Below are 20863 nucleotides of genomic sequence, written 5' to 3' on the forward strand. Positions count from 1 at the left end.
TATGGGGGGAGAGAGAGAGAGAGACAGTGGAGGTGTATGGGGGGAGAGAGAGAGAGAGACAGTGGAGGTGTATGGGGAGAGAGAGAGAGAGACAGTGGAGGTGTATGGGGGAGAGAGAGAGAGAGACAGTGTAGGTGTATGGGGGGAGAGAGAGAGAGAAAGTGGAGGTGTATGGGGAGAGAGAGAGAGAGAGAGAAAGTGGAGGTGTATGGGGGGAGAGAGAGAGAGAGAGAGAGAGAGAGAAAGTGGAGGTGTATGGGGGAGAGAGAGAGAGAGAGAGAGAGAGAGAGAGAGAGAGAGTGGAGGTGTATGGGGGGAGAGAGAGAGAAGAGGTGTATGGGGGGAGAGAGAGAGAGAGAGAGAGAGAGAGAGACAGTGGAGGTGTATGGGGGGAGAGAGAGAGAGGAGGTGTATGGGGAGAGAGAGAGAGAGAGAGAGAGTGGAGGTGTATGGGGGGAGAGAGAGAGAGAGACAGTGGAGGTGTATGGGGGAGAGAGAGAGAGAGACAGTGGAGGTGTATGGGGGGAGAGAGAGAGAGAAAGTGGAGGTGTATGGGGAGAGAGAGAGAGAGAGAAAGTGGAGGTGTATGGGGGGAGAGAGAGAGAGAGACAGTGGAGGTGTATGGGGGGAGAGAGAGAGAGAGAGAGAGAGAGAGAAAGTGGAGGTGTATGGGGGAGAGAGAGAGAGAGAGAGAGAGAGAGATAGTGGAGGTGTATGGGGAGAGAGAGAGAGAGAGAAAGTGGAGGTGTATGGGGGAGAGAGAGAGAGAGAAAGTGGAGGTGTATGGGGGGAGAGAGAGAGAGAGACAGTGGAGGTGTATGGGGAGAGAGAGAGAGAGAGAAAGTGGAGGTGTATGGGGAGAGAGAGAGAGAGACAGTGGAGGTGTATGGGGGAGAGAGAGAGAGAGACAGTGGAGGTGTATGGGGGAGAGAGAGAGAGAGATAGTGGAGGTGTATGGGGAGAGAGAGAGAGAGAGAAAGTGGAGGTGTATGGGGGAGAGAGAGAGAGAGAAAGTGGAGGTGTATGGGGGGAGAGAGAGAGAGAGACAGTGGAGGTGTATGGGGGGAGAGAGAGAGAGAGACAGTGGAGGTGTATGGGGAGAGAGAGAGAGAGACAGTGGAGGTGTATGGGGGAGAGAGAGAGAGAGACAGTGTAGGTGTATGGGGGGAGAGAGAGAGAGAAAGTGGAGGTGTATGGGGAGAGAGAGAGAGAGAGAGAAAGTGGAGGTGTATGGGGGGAGAGAGAGAGAGAGAGAGAGAGAGAGAAAGTGGAGGTGTATGGGGGAGAGAGAGAGAGAGAGAGAGAGAGAGAGAGAGAGAGAGTGGAGGTGTATGGGGGGGAGAGAGAGAGAAGAGGTGTATGGGGGGAGAGAGAGAGAGAGAGAGAGAGAGAGAGACAGTGGAGGTGTATGGGGGGAGAGAGAGAGAGGAGGTGTATGGGGAGAGAGAGAGAGAGAGAGAGAGTGGAGGTGTATGGGGATAGAGAGAGAGAGAGAGTGGAGGTGTATGGGGGGAGACAGATATTGGATGGAGGTGTATGGGGGGACAGAGAGAGAGAGAGACAGTGGAGGTGTATGGGGGGAGAGAGAGAGAGGAGGTGTATGGGGAGAGAGAGAGAGAGAGATAGTGGAGGTGTATGAGGGGAGAGAGAGAGAGAGACAGTGGAGGTGTATGGGGATAGAGAGAGAGAGACAGTGGAGGTGTATGGGGGAGAGAGAGAGAGAGAAAGTGGAGGTGTATGGGGGGGAGAGAGAGAGAGAGACAGTGGAGGTGTATGGGGAGAGAGAGAGAGAGAGAGACAGTGGAGGTGTATGGGGGAGAGAGAGAGAGAGACAGTGGAGGTGTATGGGGGGAGAGAGAGAGAGAAAGTGGAGGTGTATGGGGAGAGAGAGAGAGAGAGAAAGTGGAGGTGTATGGGGGGAGAGAGAGAGAGAGAGAGTGGAGGTGTACGGGGAGAGAGAGAGAGAAAGTGGAGGTGTATGGGGAGAGAGAGAGAGAGAGAGAAAGTGGAGGTGTATGGGGGGAGAGAGAGAGAGAGACAGTGGAGGTGTATGGGGAGAGAGAGAGAGAGAAAGTGGAGGTGTATGGGGAGAGAGAGAGAGAGAGAGAGAAAGTGGAGGTGTATGGGGGGAGAGAGAGAGAGATAGTGGAGGTGTATGGGGGGAGAGAGAGAGAGAGATAGTGGACGTGTATGGGGAGAGAGAGAGAGAGAGAGAGAGAGAGAGAGGAGGTGTATGGGGGGAGAGAGAGAGAGAGAGAAAGTGGAGGTGTATGGGGGGAGAGAGAGAGAGAGACAGTGGAGGTGTATGGGGGGAGAGAGATATTGGATGGAGGTGTATGGGGAGAGAGAGAGAGAGAGAGAGAGAGAGACAGTGGAGGTGTATGGGGAGAGAGAGAGAGAGATAGTGGAGGTGTATGGGGGGAGAGAGAGAGAGATAGTGGACGTGTATGGGGGGAGAGAGATAGTGGACGTGTATGGGGAGAGAGAGAGAGAGAGACAGTGGAGGTGTATGGGGAGAGAGAGAGAGAGAGAGAGAGAGAGAGAGAGAGAGAGAGAGAGAGACAGTGGAGGTGTATGGGGGGAGAGAGATAGTGGATGGAGGTGTATGGGGAGAGAGAGAGAGAGAGAGAGAGAGTGGAGGTGTATGGGGAGGGAGAGAGAGAGAGAGAGAGAGAGAAAGTGGAGGTGTATGGGTATAGATAGATAGCTAGATTGATTGATAGTTAGATGGATAGATGCGCATGAGGATGGATGGGATAGATGGAGAGAAAGAGATGTGTGTGGGGGATAGACAGAGGGATGGGTAGATGTGTATGGGGATGGTGTAGCGTAGCAATGACTCACCGGTGTGGCACCTCCTGCTGGTCCTCTTGGGAATTAGCTCTTGTGCAGCCTGGATTGCCCTCTGCAGGCTGGTATCTCACCTTGCTTAGGGCCCCCGTGTCCCTGCTGGACCCCAGTGCCCCTTTACCTCAGGGTTCTTTCCCCAGCAGTAACCCACAGTCTGGATCTCCCCTCCCAGGGGAACCCCCCAACCCTCTATCCTCATCTTGCCTCAGTGGCTACTGCCAGTCTCCATCCAGCCCCCAGTCACTGGGGCAGACTGCAGTCTGTAATAGCCACTCATCACAGGCAAGGGAGTCGGACCAGCTGCCCCTGCCTAACTCTGGGCTGCACCTCTGCAATCCCAGTAACTGCTTTGGGCTTTAGCAAGGCTTCAGCCTGGGGATTTGCCAGGATGGAGCTCCCCAGCTCCTCTTGCCTTGCCTTTCCCCAGCCTTGCTCTACTCCTGGTACCCTGAGCTCCCAGGCAGCCAGGTCCTTCTCTCTCCACAGCTAGAGAGAGACCGACCCAGCTCCTCCCTGAGCCCTTATAACAGGGCCAGCTGTGGCCTGATTGGAGCGTGGCCCCCGCTGTGGCTGCTTCCCCAGTCAGCCCAGCCTTTTCTCTCGGAGCAGGGGAGTTGCCCCCCTACAGATGGATGGACAAAGAGCTTTGTATGGGGATGGAAGGGAGGATGGATGCACAGGTATGAGAATAGATAAATAGATGTGTACAAGGATGAAAGTGGGGATGGATTCAAAGCTAGATATATTTGGAGGGGTGGGGAGATGTTTTTATTCCAAATGTAACCTCTTCAACCATTCTTGTATTTTGTACTCACTCTGATTTTCCCAACTTCCTTCTTGTAGATGGAGATATTGTAGCCATAGACGTAGATGTTGGTCAGGCGCACGTAGGAGACAGCCTGGTTGCCCCCCCGGTTGTCGTTCTTCTCAGTGATAGTGAAGGGCACCAGGGTGGGGTCGGTCCCGCAGTACTTGGCCAGGGTGTAGGTGCAGGTGCCCTGGAAGTCGAAGTTCAGCCCGTCGAAGGTGTGATAGTGCGGGTCCCCCCAGCCCCAGCAGGTTTCAGTGTAGTTGGGAACACACATCGCACGGCCGTCCTTAATCTTACATGTCTCCTTGGTCCGGCACTTCAGGACTTTGCAGGGATCTGAAAGGGGAGAAATCCCAGCAATCCATGAGTGAGAGCTAGATGCCAGGCAAGATCAGTTCAGCACAGGCTCAGTTATTCTCCAAAATTCTCCAGAACCAGAACCAGCTGGCCCACCAAAGTCATTCGGAAGAGGGGACAACCAGAGAGGAGTCAACGAGAGACAGTTTGCTACAGATGAGAGACCTAGACTATATGTCCCTGTTCAGTAATTGATGAGGAAGAAATTCCCTTGGCTTCTGTAGAATCATAGAATCAGATGGTTAGAAGGGACCATAAGGGTCATGTAGTCTAACCTCCTGCTAAGATGCAGGATGGAAGCTCTGTCTGAGTAGGGATTAAGTAATTAGGTAGTGTAAGGACCTCAACATTTGACCTAAAAGCAGGAACAGAGGAGACTTTTGTTTGCCTCTTGACTGTCAAGTCCCTGATCCAAAAGCCAAGGATAAAATCAGTTACTTGATTTAACATGTCCTGCCTCCCAGCCCCCAGTCTCCTACCCATATAATTCATTAGAACTCACTCCCCTCCTAGAGATAGGGATAAAACCCAGGTGGACTGGCTCCTAGCCCCCCGGATCTAACCACTTGATCCCACTCCCCTCCTAGATCTAAGGACAGAAACTCTACTCTGGGCCAGATCCTCAGCTTTTGTGACTCCACTGAATCTGCTCTAATGTCCAGCTCTACAATCACCTCTCTTCTTCTTTCACTCACGCTCCTTTACCTTTGTTGATACATTGCATGACTCCATCTCTGATCTCACAGGTTTCATCACGGGCACAGCTATGGGCCTCGCAGGTGACTCCTTGGAAAGGAATGCAGGTGCAACTTTGCTGGCACTTGTTCTTCAGGACCGTTTCATTGGGCTGTTTGAAAAAAGGAGAAATAATACAATGTAACCCAGACAAATATAGTTCTACAGTGAGGAGGTTTTCAGTTATATGTAGCCTATATATGGGTATAGAAATCACATCTCTTGTCTCCCAGCCTCCCTGTTCTAAGTCACTAGATCTCACTCTTCTCCTAGAGCCAGGAACAGAACCCAGGAGTCCTGGCTCCCACCTCCCTTGCTCTTTTCTTTACCTCTTGACTGTCAAGTCCCTGATCCAAAAGCCAATGATAAAATCCCTGACTTGATTTGACAGAGACCCCACTCTCCTCGAGAGCCGGCTATAAAACCCAGGAGTCCTGGATCCCATCCCCCCTTTTCTTCTAAACCACTAGTAGACCCTTCTCTCCTCCCAGAGCAAGGGATAGAAGCCATTAGTTATCATTCCCAGCCACCCTGCTCTAATCCACTAGACACAACTCCCCTTTCAGAGCCAGGATTCATGGAAATAGTATTGCACCTTTAGTGTCTTCTGCTTTTCTATAGAGATTCATGTATAGGCCATTGGCAACCGACAATGGTCTGATCCAACATGGCTGATGAGAGCAGGGCGTGAAGGATGTGACTGGATAGGAGTTAACACCCCAGCAGGGGGCGATACCTGGTAATATATCCCCTTCTTGAAGCACCCACAGCTCTGCAGAGCCACGCAGCCCTGGCCATCGAAGAGGAAGCCATCATCGCACTGGCAGCCTTCGGCGCAGGTGTCTGGGCACTTCCTGGCGTCGGTGATCCTGGCACAGGTGGTGGTGCAGAGGTCGGCGCACACCTCGTAGTGACTGTTGGCCGGGCAGCGCAGAGCTAAGGCAGAGAGAAAAATAATTGATGGCTGGAGAGATCTCAGCCCACACCTTAGAGAGACAGACATGAAGGAGAGGAGAATCTGACAGGGACGAGAGGACCAGGTCACCTTTATAAGGGAACATGACCTTGTTGGTTCCCACCCAAAGGAGTCTCTCAAGAAGCCCAGAGGCCTGGAATGAGATACCTAGAATCGCTCTCCCCGCCCCCCAGCGGGAGGGGAGCGAGTGGGATAGGCCCTTCTGCTACACCAGCATCGCGGCACTTACGGCAGAAGGAGGCGCTCCTCCAGGGCTGGATGCGGGCCCCGGCCTCCTGGCAGGCCGTCACGTAGCTGTGGATGCTCTGGCACAGGACCTGGGAGTCCCCGTTGCCCAAGCACACATCATACAGGCAGTTGTTGAAATACACGCTGGGGCTGACCGAGTCATGGCAGGCGACAAAGGGGCTGTCGGGGGCCGTGAGGAGCCCGCAGTAGTTGCGCTGTTTGAAGACGTCCTTCTTCCTCTCCTCACAGACCGGGCAGCTGTTCTCGGTGCATGCGTCCTCACAGGCCACCCCCGGGATCGGGACTTTCCAGGCAGAACCGAACGCTGCCATGTTAGGGGCCGCCCTGCCGTCGGGGAGCAGGAACTCGTCGTCCCGACGACCATTGTAGTTCCCGCACAGGCCGCACGTCTGGCCCTGGTAGTTCCCTGGGACAGTGACTCTGGCGTGGTAAACCAGGTCGTAGCTCACGGTGAGGCCGAAGTCAGTTTGCACCAGCACGTTCCCACCGTGCTGATATGCTTGGAGCTGCCCATCAGCCACAACCACAGGGAGGTTGTGGGACACCCCGTCCACCTGGAAGAGAAAGAGCATTCCCTGTGAGCCGGGGGAGGGGATGCTGTAGGGGTGGGCTGTGGACACAAGATAGGGTCTCAGTGACACCTGGTTAAATCTGTAGTGACTCCACTGAACTAAATTAAGTTCGGACCAGATTCTCATCTCACTGATCCCAAGGTAAAACCAGAGTCACTTCTTGCAGTCTAACGGGGACAGGTCTGGATTCTGATCTCAGTTCCCTGGGGTTAATCTGCAATCATCCACTCGCTGCAATGAGGTGAGGACTGGATTCTGGTGTCACTTGTTCCATTGAAAATCCATAGTGTACTTTTTTCAGTGGGAAGCCTCTGGATTTACAGTGGTGTCAATGAAGTCAGGATCACACACTCAGTCTTTGACCCCAGTTGGGGTCTCCGCAGAGAGTTAATTCTAATGACTGACCTGTGAGACAAGTGCCTCTTGCATTGCCACATCTGTGGGGATACCCCATGGCTGGTTTCAAACCCATGGGACCATTTTGAGCAGGACTTACCATGACAAGCCCCTTCTTGTTCTGCAGCAAGGTGAGTGTGAGCCCATAGACCTCCACGGACACCAGTTTGGTGACAGACACCTTCCCGTTGCCCCACGGCACATTCTCCACCTTCACAGCAAAGGATGTCAGGTTCCCAGTGTTGGTGCAGGTCTTGGCCAGGATGTAGGTGCAGGTGCCTTGGAAATCAAAGGCGACCCCATCGAAGGAGAGGTAGTGGGGGTCTCCGGCAGCAGAACACGTTGCGGATCCGACTGGCTGGCATTTCCGGATACCATTCACTAGCTTGCACTCCTCATTAGGGCGGCAGGACAACCCCTTACACACCACGTCTCCGCTGGCCTGGCACACACACTGCTCCTGGCACGTTGGGTGGAAGGTCTCCCCAGCTTTATAATAAAATCCCAGGTAGACACAGCCACACTGGGATATAGGGACACACTCATCACCGCTGAGCACAAAGCCCTCATTGCACACGCAGCCTTCCCAGCACTGGGTAGAGCACTGAACTGGGGCATAGAAGCTGCTGCAGGTGGCCTGGCAGCCCTGGGCGCAAACCTCGTAGTGGCTGTTTTGGGCACAGGAGAGACCTGCCATTGAAACAACAAGACTTTAGCATCCCAAAAAAGAAAACTAGATGGATTCTGAACTATGTAACGGCTGAAGAAGGGAGCCTGATGACAGCCCTGGAGAATGGAGTCTGTTGGGTGCAGTATAGGAAGCTGCCGGGCAAAATTCCTTCATACTGTGCCTTGCCAATATGTCGTTGCAGGACCCCTTGAGAGAGAAGAGTTCAGTCTCCATGGCCCGTTCAGCTCTTGACCTTTTCTAACACTGGCAGCTCAGGTATATTTACCTCCAGTTATTACCATGAGCTCTGTGACAGGCTCATTCGTACAATAAGGACCTGCATAAGATTCACATGCTCGTGAAATACAGGCCCTATATCCCATTCCCTGGACAATCCACACTGAGTCAACTTCTCGCCCCGAGGCAGGGCCTGGATTGGAATTCGCACCCTCTAGGGGACAGGCCCCAAATTCCATTTCCCTGCCTGTGAGCCAGTCCGTTCCCCTGTCTTGGGATCAGATCAGAGCTGGTGCCCCCTAGAGGGGAAAAGCCCCATATCCTCTCCCATGTCCACCCTGAGCTGGCCAGTCCCCCCACCCTGGGGCTAGATCAGAGCCTGCACCTGCTAGGGCAGAAACAGCTCATATCCCCTTCCCTGAACACCAACCAACTTGTCTTGCCCTTGAGCAAAGACCCTGTTTTCTTTCCCTCGTGCATTAACTTTCATCACAGAAGACAGTCCCAAGCTGCTTCCACTTACTGCAGAAGGAGTTGGTCCTCCAGGCATATATAGTCACCCCGGCGGCCTGGCAGGCTGCAGCATAGCTAGTGATAAGCTGGCATATCACAGCTTGTTGGCCTTTGAAGAAGCAATAGTCGTACACGCAGTCTTGGAAGTAGTCCTCGGGGTCGACTTTGCTGTGACACTCTCGGAAGGGGCCACTCTTGTCTAGGAGGATCCCGCACTCCCCATTCATTCCTCGTTGGCGTCTCTCAACAGCTTCAAGATCTGAGCACTCGTCCTTGGCAACCTCCACACAGCCGGGGATATCCTTCACCTTCCAGCTCTGCCCAAAGGCCGTTGGGTTTGGGGCCAATGTGCCGCCCCTCATGGTCAACTCATCTCCCTTGTCCCCATTGAAGTTCCCACAGAGACCGCACACGGCTCCAGCATAGGTGCTTGGAGCTGTGACAGTGATCCGGCCCTGCCAGTCAAAGGTGACGGTGAGACCGAAGTCAGTCTGGATCGCGGCTTCCTTCCCCCTCCGGAATATGGAGATCTTGCTGTCGTTGGTGCTATATGGTAGGTTGATCAGCACGCTGTTCACCTAGGATCAATGCCAAGGGATCAGTGAGAATGGTCTGACACTGAGCAAGCACCTTTGAACCTGCAGAACCCCGCCCCTCTAACGAACTTTCCAGGTACAGCTGGTTGAAAACAAAACCCAAATGGTGACTTTTGAATTCATTTTCATTCTGTTCATTTTTTATTTTCCTTTTTTAAAAATGTTTTTAAACTACGTTTCCATTTCCCATTTGCAGGTTAAGTAGTTTTTTAAAATGACATTTTATTGATTCCAAAATCAAAACTTTTCAATTTGGGAAAGTTTCCCAAATGAAGCGCAATGCACAATGACCAATGACTGGAGATAGAAGAATAAGAGATAGGGGTACAATGACAAAATGCCAAAGAAAGAAATGTATGGCAACTAAACACAAAAAGAGAAGAAACACAGAAAGGCTGACAAATGAACATAGAAAAGGAATAAAGCTAATGAATCTGAGGAGAAATAACTTGCAAAAGCTGCTCAGAATTCTCCATCAGAATGATTTTTGCAGCTGAAAATGCAGTTTCTGAAAATTTAAAATTTACTAGCAGAAAATTTTGATTTTGCTAGAAATTTTCTATTTTCCTGACAGAAAAATCAAAATGAAATAGTCGTTTTGGGTCAATTCGATCTGAACTGGAATATTTCATTTTTTAACTGCCCCGCAACGTTTCATTTTGAATCAGAAAAAACGTAATTAAGCTTTTTTTCCCCTATTGCACATTGCCTTATGGGAGCTGTAGTTCCAGGCCCCATTCTCTCCTATGGGCTGGACTCCCTGGAGGACTTCAACTCCCTGTAATAGATTTCCACTGCTTGGAGCATCATGGGTATCACGTGACTCTGGTTGTACTATGGGGGATATAGTCCCCCAGGAGAAAATGGTGTCAGGAACTGCAGCTCCTATCAGGCGATGGGAAATATGATTTAATCTTGAAATGTGGCTCAAGAAGCTGGATCAGAAGATTTCTGTTTGAGCAGCTTGAAATGTTTTCTTCACTTGAACATATTAAAATGTAATATTTCCACATTTCAATTTTTTACCGCATTTTGGGACGAAAACAAAATTTGGAAATGTCTAAACTCCCTGTGAGGTTCGCAGTCCACATTTCACTCAGCTCCGCTTGCCATGCAGACGTGCACGCAGAAGGCCTTATTCGTAGAGCAGCAATGTGCAAAGTAAGTTCGGCTGATTATCTACATGAAATTACATCTGAGCTGGGGAAACTGAGCAGGACTGCCAGATGTCCCGTTTTCAGCAGGAAAGTCCAGTTGAAAAGTGGACATGCCAGCCACTTCTGGGAGCAGCGCAGAGCCAGGGCAGGCAGGGAGCCTGCCTTAGCCTTGCTGGGCCACCAACCGGGAGCTGCCCGAGATAAGCGCCGCCTGACCGGAGAGCACATCCCGAACCCCCTGCCTCAGGTTGGAACCCCCTCCCGCACCCAAACATTCTCTCAGAGCCTGCGCCCCCTCCCACACCCTAATGCCCTACCCCAGCCTTGAGCCCCCTCCTTCACTCCAAACCCCTCATCCCCAGCCCCACCCCACAGCCCACACCCCCAACCCGAGCCCTCAGCCCCTCCTGTACCCCAACCCCCTGCCCCAGCCCAGAGCCCCTGCCGTACCCTGAACCCCTCATTTCTGACCCTACCCCAGAGCCCTCACCCCCAGCTGGAGCCCTCACCCCCTCCCGCACCCCTACCCCCTGCATCAGCCTAGAGAAAGTGAGTGAGGGTTGGGGAGAGCAGGTGACAGAGGGAGGGGGACTGGGGTGAGTGGGAGCAGAGCCTTAGAGAAGGGGCGGGGCAGGGGCAGGGCCTCCGGGAACAAGCAGGACAGGGGGCAGGGCAAGGATGTTCAGTTTTGTGCAATTAGAAAGTTGGCAACTCTATTGGAAGGGCTCGAGCGGACAAGGAAGGGGGTTGCTGGGCAGGCAGCGTGGAAGGAGGTGGGACGCTGCTCTGCAGGAGGGCTTCTTCCTAGTCCCCTGGGTGGCTACAGCGCCGTTCTGACCTGTACTGCCAGGCAGCCTGCTGGAGATGGGGTTTGCAAGTCCCTTGGGACTGCTCACCCTGGAGTTGAGGGAGGAGAGCAATGAGTCATGGGGGGAGAGGGGAAAGAGGAGTAAATGCGGGATGGGGCCTCGGGGGAAGAGACGGGGAAGAGGATCCAGTTTTCAGAAATAAGAAAGTTGGCAACCCGAGAACTGAGAGAGAGGCAGATGTGGGCATTGTCCTAGCAATGCTGGATGCAGCTCCAGACAGCTCCAAATTATAGCTGGGAGAATAAACGGGCTTTCAGTTTGCTGGCAATTCCAACCCACCCACCCAAAAAAATCACATTGAACTGAAATGAAAGGTTCCAAAATTTTCAATGAATGAAAAAGCAAATATGGGGGGAGATGAAACTTTCCGTTTGACCCAAAACAAAATATTTTGGTTGAATTTCAAGCTTGTCTTGTCTTTATGATAGTTTTAGAAATAAAATTAATGGAAAATTTGAAATTAAAAGTCATTTTGAACTGAATTTTTGTTTTAAAATGCCAAAACGGAACATTTGAATTGTTTGGATTTTTTTTAAAGGGTTCTTTCCAATTGAAACAATTTGGTGAAACTGACACAAATTCACAAAGTGTTTTCTTGTCACCAAACCTGCACTTTTTACCAAAAAAGGTTAGGTATGAAAACCGTCAGCAACCTGACGTCCAAAATATACATCAGAAGTTTCATTGTGTGTTGAAAATGTGGTTGAATTAAACATCTAATCACAGTGTCCTGGGTAAAAGAAAAGGTAAAATGAGCGAACTCAGGAAAGAAGAAAAGAATGATGGCTGACCACAGGAAAGAAAGAAGGTTCAGTGACTGAACATGGCAAAGGAAGACAGGTCTGATGACTGACCAGGAAAGGGTAGAAAGGTTCGATACACTCACCACGACTCTGCCAGGGTATTCCCTGCTGATCACAATATCGACCTCATAGACTTTGACCTGCACAACTTTGGTGAAGGACACGACTTGGCTGCCCCGATGGTCATTCTGAACTAGGACCTGGAAATCCACCAGGTCCTGGCTGTTGTTGCACAGCCCGGCAAACTGATACAGGCAGGTGCCCTGGAAGTCAAACTTCTTCCTGTCAAAGCTGATGTAGTGAGGGTCCCCCGAAGCTGAGCAGGTTCCGTAGCTGACGGGGTAGCAGTTCTGGATGCCATTCTCCACCCGGCACTGCTCCCCAGTCCTGCATCCGGTGGCCTGACAGCTCACTTGCCTGGTTTGCGGTTCACAAAGGCAGCGTCTGGTGCAGGCTCTGTCTCCCCAGAATTGCTCTCCGAGATCATACAGACGCCCCTGGAACTCACATCCGCAGCTAGCCTTGGGGATGCATTTCCCAGCGTCCAGCACGAAGCCCTCATTGCACTGGCAGGTCTCCACGCAGGGCAAGGAGCAGTTGTTAGGGGTCACTCGATCATTGCAGGTGGCAGGACATGCAGAGCCGCAAGCCTTATACTGGCTATTCACCGGGCAGGGCAGAGCTGTCAAAAGGACAGGACACTGAGGTCACTGGGAATATCGCTCCCCTGTAGCATTAAACAGTTTGGCACAGGTCTGAGGGGGCCCAGCTGGAAATTCTGCATCATAGCAGCCCCTAATGATACTCCTGAACCTACAGTGAGCTCTGACCCAAAGAACTAGAGATGTCACCGCCTCCATCACCTTCAGTCCATGGCTTTGTCAGTCTAGCTTTAAAAGACTGAAGTAGTGAGGCTCCCACCCATCCACTGGAGAAGATAATTCTGTAGGCTGACAGACTTCTTCATTTTCCCGTCGCTCCGTCTTGTCCCATTACTGTTAGACATACCCACTGGGACTGCCATGAACATTTCTCCTACCCACTTCCTCACCTCAGATCTTCTGAGAGGGTTATTTCGTCCACCGCTTATCCCTAGTCTACACAAGAAAGGGTATGCTGGTATAGCAATACCAGCCCGACTTCCTTAGTGGGGACACTGTTTATACCAGCAAAAGAGTCCTTATGCTGATAGCTCATACCATTTCCCCAGATGAATTAAGCTATGATGGCAAAAGGTCTTTGCTGGGTCCTGGATCCAGCTGTGGTCACCCATGTTCAAGAAAGATCAAATCAGACTAGGGTAGGTGCAGTGAAAAGCTAGTAGGATGATATGGGGAATGGAGGGCCTATTTTAAGAGAGTAGACTAAAAGATCTTTGGTTATTTAACCTAGCAAAGGAGAGGATCAGGCGCTGACTCCATGGGTGCTCCGGGGCTGGAGCATCCGTGGGAAAAAAGTAGCGGGTGCTCAGCACCCACCGGCAGCCCCATTGATCAGCTCCTCCCTCTCCACCCAGTGCCTCCCGCCCACCGGTGATCAACTCTTCAGCAGCATGCAGGAAGTGCTGTGGAGGAGTGGGAGAAACAGGGGCAGAAAGAGGCAGGGCAGGGTGGAGGTTTGGGGGAAGCCTGGAGGGGGCAGGGCCTGGGGCGGAGTGGGGGTCAGGAACCCCCGGGGAACTCAGGAAGTCGATGCCTGTGGTGTGATTGCTCTCCATAAATACATGGAGGGGAACACCAGGGAGGGAGAAAAGGTATTTTAATGAAAGGACAACATTGGCACAAGAACAAAGGAGGCAAAACTGGCCACGAACCAGTTTACACTTGAAATTAGAAGGTTTCTAACCATCAGAGCAGAGTGAAGTTCTGGAACAGATTTGCAATAGGAGCAGTTGGGTGAAGGACTGACCTAATTTGAAGATGGAGTGTGATAAAATTATGAACAGGATTGTATGATGAGATGGCTGCAACAGGAGGGAATGAACGCGATGATCCAAGAAGTCCCTTCCAGGACTGGGTTCCTATGTTTGCCAGTATAATTGCATCTACACTAGGGTGTTTTGCCAGTATAAAAATGTCACAAAGAATCACAGTCCTAACTGCTGTTGTTATACCGGCAAATCTTTCAGGCATAGACATGGCTTGAGTCATCCGTTCGCCAATCTATGCACAGGCATGCCTTTGACTGTTTCTTTCTCATTCAGTCCCCCCTGCTTCTTTACATTATTTGCATTGGCCATTTTTCAAATTCCCGCAACAGCCAAGGGTGAGGCCAGAACCTCTGCTAAAGTCAAAGAAGTCGTGCCGATTTCCACCAGGGAAGGAACTGTCTCATTATCATTAGTTTATAGGTGCCTAACAAACAGCACAAGTATTAAAAGCAGACAGAGATATTCAAAAGAAGCCAACTGGGGACCACTGAGATACAGAGAGATACAGAGAGATCAATTCTCATTGTGATGTTCCAAAGGCACTGAAACGTCTATCTGTGCAGTCCTACCACATCCATGATATCTCAGATGCTCTATGATATTTACACTCAGTTCTACAAATCTCTTTAGATCTCTTGGGGACCTGTTCCCATTTTGCCATTGACTTCAAACTCAGCTACTAAAACCTCCTGCCTTTAGGTCATGAGCCAGAATCTCTTTGTCACCCTGGGTATACTCACTGCACCCTGTGGGTATCCTCCACTCAGAGATGGCGACCTCCTTTCTCCGACAGGCATCAGCGTAGGTTGTCAGTGCCTGGCACAGCATTTCCTTGAGGCCATCGTTCATGCACAAATCGTAGACGCAGTTGTCCAGGTAGATTTTGGGGTCGATCACGGAGTGGCAGCGGCTGAAGGGGCCACTCGCCTTTTTGGTGATCCAGCCACAGAAGGGCTCAGCTTTGTACCTGTTGACCAGCTTTGGGGAGCAGCTCTTGCACTCCCCGTGGCAGTCGTCCCAGCAGAACCTGTCCCCATCCTCCACCTTCCAGCTCTTCCCGAACTCCACGGGGCTAGCAGCCAGCACCCCCATGGGGGTGGCAAAGTCGTCCCTGGTATCCCCGTTGTAGTTGCCACACAGGCCGCACATGCTCTCCCAGAAGCTGCTGGAGATCTTCACCACCAGGGAGCTGCGCCAGTCATAGGAGACCCTCAGGGAGAAGTCAGTCTCGATGACCACAGAGCCCCCACTCTGATACACCCTCAGCTTCCCCTCGAGCAGGGAGATGGGAAGGCGGGAGCGCTGGTCATTCACCTGGGAAGGGAACCACAAGAAACAGACATTGTTCTGGGTGCTTTACCCAAAGGAATCTGTCACAGTGAGGGACTAACTGGCCCTGCACTGAGGCTGCTATGTGCCACTGCAGTACAAATAATAAATAATACTAGGTTGAGACTTGCAAGGGGATTTAGCCACACAACTCCCATTAATAGCAATGTAGTTACATACCCAAGTCATCCTTGGAAATCTCAGACACAGATTTTTCTATATAAAGCCACCATGTAGCTTGACATGCTCTGCTGAAGACAGAGGTAGAGTTACATGAGCCGAATTGTCAGAGGGAGGGGATCCCAGAGCTGGGATAGTAAAGCTGTATGTATGTAGGGACTGTGGGAGTAGCCTAGGGCTGGGATAGTGCTGCGGGGGGAGACTGTGGGTCTGGATTGATGCTCACCAGCAGATCTGTGTGTATATGGGGAGCCCAGGGCTGGAGTCGCTCGGGGACTGAGTTGAGATTGAGAGGCACTGGCAGAGCTTTGTGTGAGGGGAGCCCAGGGCTGGAGCAGCAGGGGGCTGTGAGTCAGGACTGAGGGGCATTGGCAGAGATGAAGGGGAAAAGGGAAGGGGAGATGAAGGGGAAGGGAGGCTGGAATAGCAGTGAGTTGTTGTTCAAATCTGAAGTACAAGTGTGAATCTCTGTAGTAAAACTTTCCAACAGCTGCCTCTAGCAAATGCGATTTTATGTTAGCATCACCAAATGTACCCTTCAAACATAAGCAGAAAACAAAGTATCAGTATTTATTCACGTTGCTCTCTTACCCTCACAAACCCAGTCTCATATCGGACCACTGAGATGGTGACATTATAGACTTCAACCGTCACATAACCAACATAGGAAACACGCGTGTTTCCCCTGTTGTCGTTCTTGGCCTTGACACTGAATGACGGGAGAGTTGAGTCTGAGCCGCAGGTCTTGGCGATGGTGTAGGTGCAGGTGCCCATGAAGTCGAAATTCCGCCCATCGAAAGTGTGATAATGTGGGTCTCCCTGAGCCCAGCAGGTGGATTCTGACTCAGCCACACACACCGGGTGGCCATCTACAATCTGACACCTCTCTTTCTTCCTGCATTGGACAGTGCTGCAGGATGGGGTTGGGTTACCTACAAAGATTCAACCAGCCAGTTATACAAGAACTCACTTATGACGTGTACTGGCAGGCATTGAAACAATCTGTTTGTTTGCACTGCATTTTTCACCCAGTAGGTGTCTCTGTGCAGGATGAGGGGACTGGGTAAACAAAGGAGACAAAGCTGGATTTCAAGCTGTGTGCACTCTCTTTGTGTATATTTGTTTCCATATCCCATTCTATGGGGGATTTTATTTACACGCAAAATTGACTTACCGTATGTACAAACACCTGATGAGCCATATCCATTGTGATCGTCCCCTCCAAAGCTCAGCAGACCAAAGGGAGAGCTCGGGTGCTGTATGGAATGGGCACTAATCCCTCTGCCGAAGTTGTACTCTCCCCAAGAATACTCCGTGCCGGGAATCTGCCTCCATCGGACTTTTCCTTTGGCTTTCTTTTCAGATGTGATCCCGCTGGACTCTGAGCTCTTGACTATGATCAGCACATGGTTCTCAAACTCCTTCACCCCATCAATGTGGTAGGACTGGCAGTAGTTCGTGATGGGTGGGACGTTGATGAGGAACGGGTCATATGTGGATTTCCCCTTTTTAGCACCAGTGAAGAAGAGAAGAACCTGGATGCCAGCGCTAGCAGAGATGTAAAGTGGGTGAGAGTCTCGGACTTGAAATTCAACAACCTGCCCAGCCAATATGTTGCGGGAAGCTCGTGTGGGCCCTGACTGATAGTCAATGCGAGTGTTTTGGGAGGCGATGATGTATGCGATGTCAAACTTGGTTTGGAGGGACAGAGGAGGGATGATGTATGTGCTGCCCCAGCTGGAGACGGGCAGGAGTTGCTCGACAGCGTGATCACAGTTGGTGTTTTGGTCAACACAGCTGTGCCCAGTCAAGACGGCCACATCTTCCCGAGACTCGATTTTGGTGCCAGATAAATCAGCAGAGCTTTGCAGTTGCAAGGCTTGGTAGGGAGCGAGGGCGACTGTGAGTTTGCTCCCAGCACCATAGATCCAGCCTTTGAACATTACAGCCACTTTTACATGAATATCAACTGTAGTGGGAGCCTGCCCTGCTATGACAGCAAACTCTTTCTTGCCTGAATTTTTGCCAGATGGAGTTACAATGTAATATACAGTACCCAGCTTCTCAATGGGATACACTACAGTGGTATCAATGGAATAGGGCTTTGAGTTAACAGACAGGACAGAGATGGTTTTGTCAGCCTGAATGAGGATGGTGCTATCAAATGTTTGGCTCCCAAACATCTCTACAGAGGCTGGGATCTGCACGGTCACCGTCTGTCCTTCTCCAACAGGTGTCACTTTCCGGAACGTACCCTTGTTCACCGTCACAATAACCGTAGTGGAGGCATGGTAACCAGTGATAAACAGCTTGCAATCTGCTCTGACACTTTGGACATAGTTTTGCATGAAGACCGTAATGAATTCTTTCCCACAGAAACGTGCTCTGCAAAGACCTAAAAGCAACAGATTGTGGGTTAAGAAAGAGAATCAGAAACCCCACACCAAATCACAGCTGGGAATAGAGCTCAAGTGTCCCAATGCCAGATTCACTGCTCTAAGCAAGAGATACTAGTCACCTACCCGAGGTAGGAATAAAATGCTGGAGTCCTGACTCCTAGGCCCTCTTAGTTCAACCCTAAATCCCACTTTCCTTCCAGACTTAAAAATAGAAATGAGAAGTCCTGATTCCCAGATGCTTCTGCTTTAACCATCAGACTATCACTTTCCTCCTGGAAAAGGGAGAACATGCAAAAGAAGACCTAGCATGAAGAAGACCAAATACAATGACCAAATAAAAGTAGAAGAAAAAGATGAAGAAGAAGGTTAAATGTGAAAAAGATCAGAAATGAAGAAAGCAAATCAACCATTGCAGAGATGCCTGAATTTGAAAAACAAGAACCACTGACTATGAACACAAAGAAGAAGACTACAAAGAAGTGCCAAGGGTTGGGATATGTAAGGGTTAAGTAGAGACCTGGGAAACCGCTGGTGTGCTGGTATGGTATTAGGGAGTGAAGTCACAGGCAGGCACCATTTCTTCATCTGATAGATAAAAGTGTCATCCCTCGCCCTGCCTTTCAGTTTGTTGGGGATAGATAAGCTTGCAGCTGCATAAGGAATGTGGGGATCTAAAAGATACTTTTTGTGTAGAGCAGTGTTATCTCCACCTCCCTTCCTTTCCCAGCTACATAAATGAGCTCGGGGTCATGGCTCCTTCCTCCCTCCCCTGTGAACTGCTGATTAAGGGAACTTGTGGCTACAATTACTGCAAAGAAACGTATTTTCAAGGTAAAAATGTCTGTATAATATGCATAATGCTGTAAATAGTAAATAGGGGCAGGTATAATCATAGTATGATTATGACTTTCATATGACTCAATAAGGGTTTTGGGGGTGTTGTAGCAAATGTAGGCGTTTACATACTAACTTAGATAAAAAGAGTGTGCTGTAACTAAGCGAGTGCTCACTCGACAATTGGGTTGAGGGGAACAAGTATCACAATAAAGAAGTCTGTACTCAAATCCACCTCTGGGTCAACCTGCTCCTTTTTCTTCTAATACCACCAAACACAAGGACAAGGAAGACCAAATGTGAGGACGACAGAAAATATGAACCAAACATAAAGAAAGTCAAAATTGATGGAGAAGAATGACTGAGCATTAATAAGAGAAAAGATTGAGCAAGAAGAAGCTAGAACAAGATGAAGAGTGAGTGTAATGCTGACAGCAGCGGCAGGCGGGGTCGAACCAGGGACCTCTGGAGGTTAGTGCATGAGCCTCTACAGCATAAGTTAAAAGGCAAACTGGCTATTAGCTAAGGCTGTAGAGCACCCATTTTATATCTCTCTCTAAGTGATCTCGGTGCCACTAGATGGGACAGAGCACCATGCCCAGGCGGTGTGTGGATTACATGAGCGCTAAAAAATCCAAAAGTGAAGAAAACTGAGCATGAAGACAGAACAAGAATGAGCATGAAGAAATCTTAAGTTGAAGAAGAATACTGAACACAAAGACAGAAGAAGAATGAGCATGAAGAAATCCAGACTTGAATAATAATATTGAACAAAAGAACACATGGCGATCGGGGGAAGTCCTGGACGACTGGAAAAAGGCTAGTGTAGTGCCCATCTTTAAAAAAGGGAAGAAGGAGGATCCTGGGAACTACAGGCCAGTCAGTCTCACCTCAGTCCCTGGAAAAATCATGGAGCAATGGCTCCATGTCTAGTTGGCAGCCAGTATCAAGTGGAGTGCCCCAAGGGTCGGTCCTGGGGCCGGTTTTGTTCAATATCTTCATAAATGATCTGGAGGATGGTGTGGATTGCACCCTCAGCAAGTTTGCAGATGACACTAAACTGGGAGGAGAGGTAGAGACGCTGGAGGGTAGGGATAGGATACAGAGGGCCCTAGACAAATTAGAGGATTGGGCCAAAAGAAATCTGATGAGGTTCAACAAGGACAAGTGCAGGGGGCTGGACTAGATGACCTCCTGAGGTCCCTTCCAACCCCCCTTCCTCCCTGTGTTGTGAGGTATCATTCTAAAAGTCTTGATCTACTGATCATTAATATCCTGTTGGATTGTATGTGCTGTCATTGTATGTGAAGTTATGAAGTTTTGCTGTGTGTGTGTTTCTGAAATATGTTAAAAGAAAAGGAGTACTTGTGGCGCCTTAGAGACTAACCAATTTATTTGAACATAAGCTTTCGTGAGCTACAGCTCACGTATGCATCCGATGAAGTGAGCTGTAGCTCACGAAAGCTTATGCTCAAATAAATTGGTTAGTCTCTAAGGTGCCACAAGTACTCCTTTTCTTTTTGCGAATACAGACTAACACGGCTGTTACTCTGAAAACTGAAATAGGTTGTGAAGTTGGAAACACCCACTACCAGCCTTTCAGGTACAACAACGGAGAAGCCAGACAGCACTGATGGCCCATTAAGGGGAAATCCACACTACCAAGGACTATCACAGGATCTATATACAATGAAGGCTTCTCAAAGGGAGCACATAGACAATGGACACTGCTTGACTCATGTCATAGCAAAAGATCTTTCCAGCAAGCTGGAAGAACCTATAAAAGAGGGGAAGTGACATAATAATTTGTTCTCACTCCCATCACAACTCAACTTCTAGTCATTAGATATTGTTAGACCTTTGCTAGATTGAAGAACCCATTATGAAGAACCCATGTAGGTACTTTTCGACCAGGAGTGGTCAAACTTACTGATCCTCTGAGGTGCATATGATAATCTTGAGAAGTTCAAGAGCCGGGCTCACCTGCCAGGGCTTCTGCCATGCGGCAGGGTGGTGGGGCTAGGAGCTTCAACCCCGTTGGAGGCATCTGCCATGAGGCAGAAGCCCCTAAAGACCCCCCCCTCAAACTGGGCAGAAGTCCCTAGCCCCACCACCCCACCTCAATGCAGAATCCTTGAGATTTCTGCGTGCCGCCTCCACCCCCCCTTCCCCAGTCTGGTAGGCAGAGAATGTGGAGGCGTGGTGGGCTCTGTGAGCTACATTTTAACAGTAAAAGAGCTGCATGTGGCTCGTGAACTGTGGCTTGGCCACTCCTCTTATAGACTATGATCAAGTCACCCCTTAACCCATTTCACTCTCCACCATCCCAGCGCTAAGAGGATAAGAAGAAGCAGTGGTCTCAGAGGTTGTGTTTCCCCTTCTATTATTTAATATAAGTAA

At 50.2% G+C, this 20863-nt stretch overlaps 1 protein-coding gene across 1 annotated transcript in view; it reads right to left on the reverse strand.

Annotated features, from left to right (window-relative positions):
• LOC125626110 (uncharacterized) overlaps window positions 1–20465 on the reverse strand; it is a 143453-nt gene extending 122988 nt beyond the window's left edge. The window contains exons 1-11 of the mRNA XM_075123029.1: window positions 20447–20465; window positions 16405–17625; window positions 15822–16162; window positions 14462–15035; window positions 11875–12473; window positions 8377–8944; window positions 7047–7636; window positions 5959–6532; window positions 5490–5689; window positions 4724–4865; window positions 3666–3997 (exon numbers count right to left, since the gene is read on the reverse strand). Coding sequence (XP_074979130.1) covers window positions 3666–3997; window positions 4724–4865; window positions 5490–5689; window positions 5959–6532; window positions 7047–7636; window positions 8377–8944; window positions 11875–12473; window positions 14462–15035; window positions 15822–16162; window positions 16405–17625; window positions 20447–20465 — 5160 coding nt within the window. The remainder of the gene's footprint in view (window positions 1–3665; window positions 3998–4723; window positions 4866–5489; window positions 5690–5958; window positions 6533–7046; window positions 7637–8376; window positions 8945–11874; window positions 12474–14461; window positions 15036–15821; window positions 16163–16404; window positions 17626–20446) is intronic.
• Window positions 20466–20863: the final 398 nt, after the last annotated feature.

The sequence above is a fragment of the Caretta caretta genome, chromosome 24, assembly GCF_965140235.1.
Source record: "Caretta caretta isolate rCarCar2 chromosome 24, rCarCar1.hap1, whole genome shotgun sequence".
Taxonomy (NCBI): Eukaryota; Metazoa; Chordata; order Testudines; family Cheloniidae; genus Caretta; species Caretta caretta.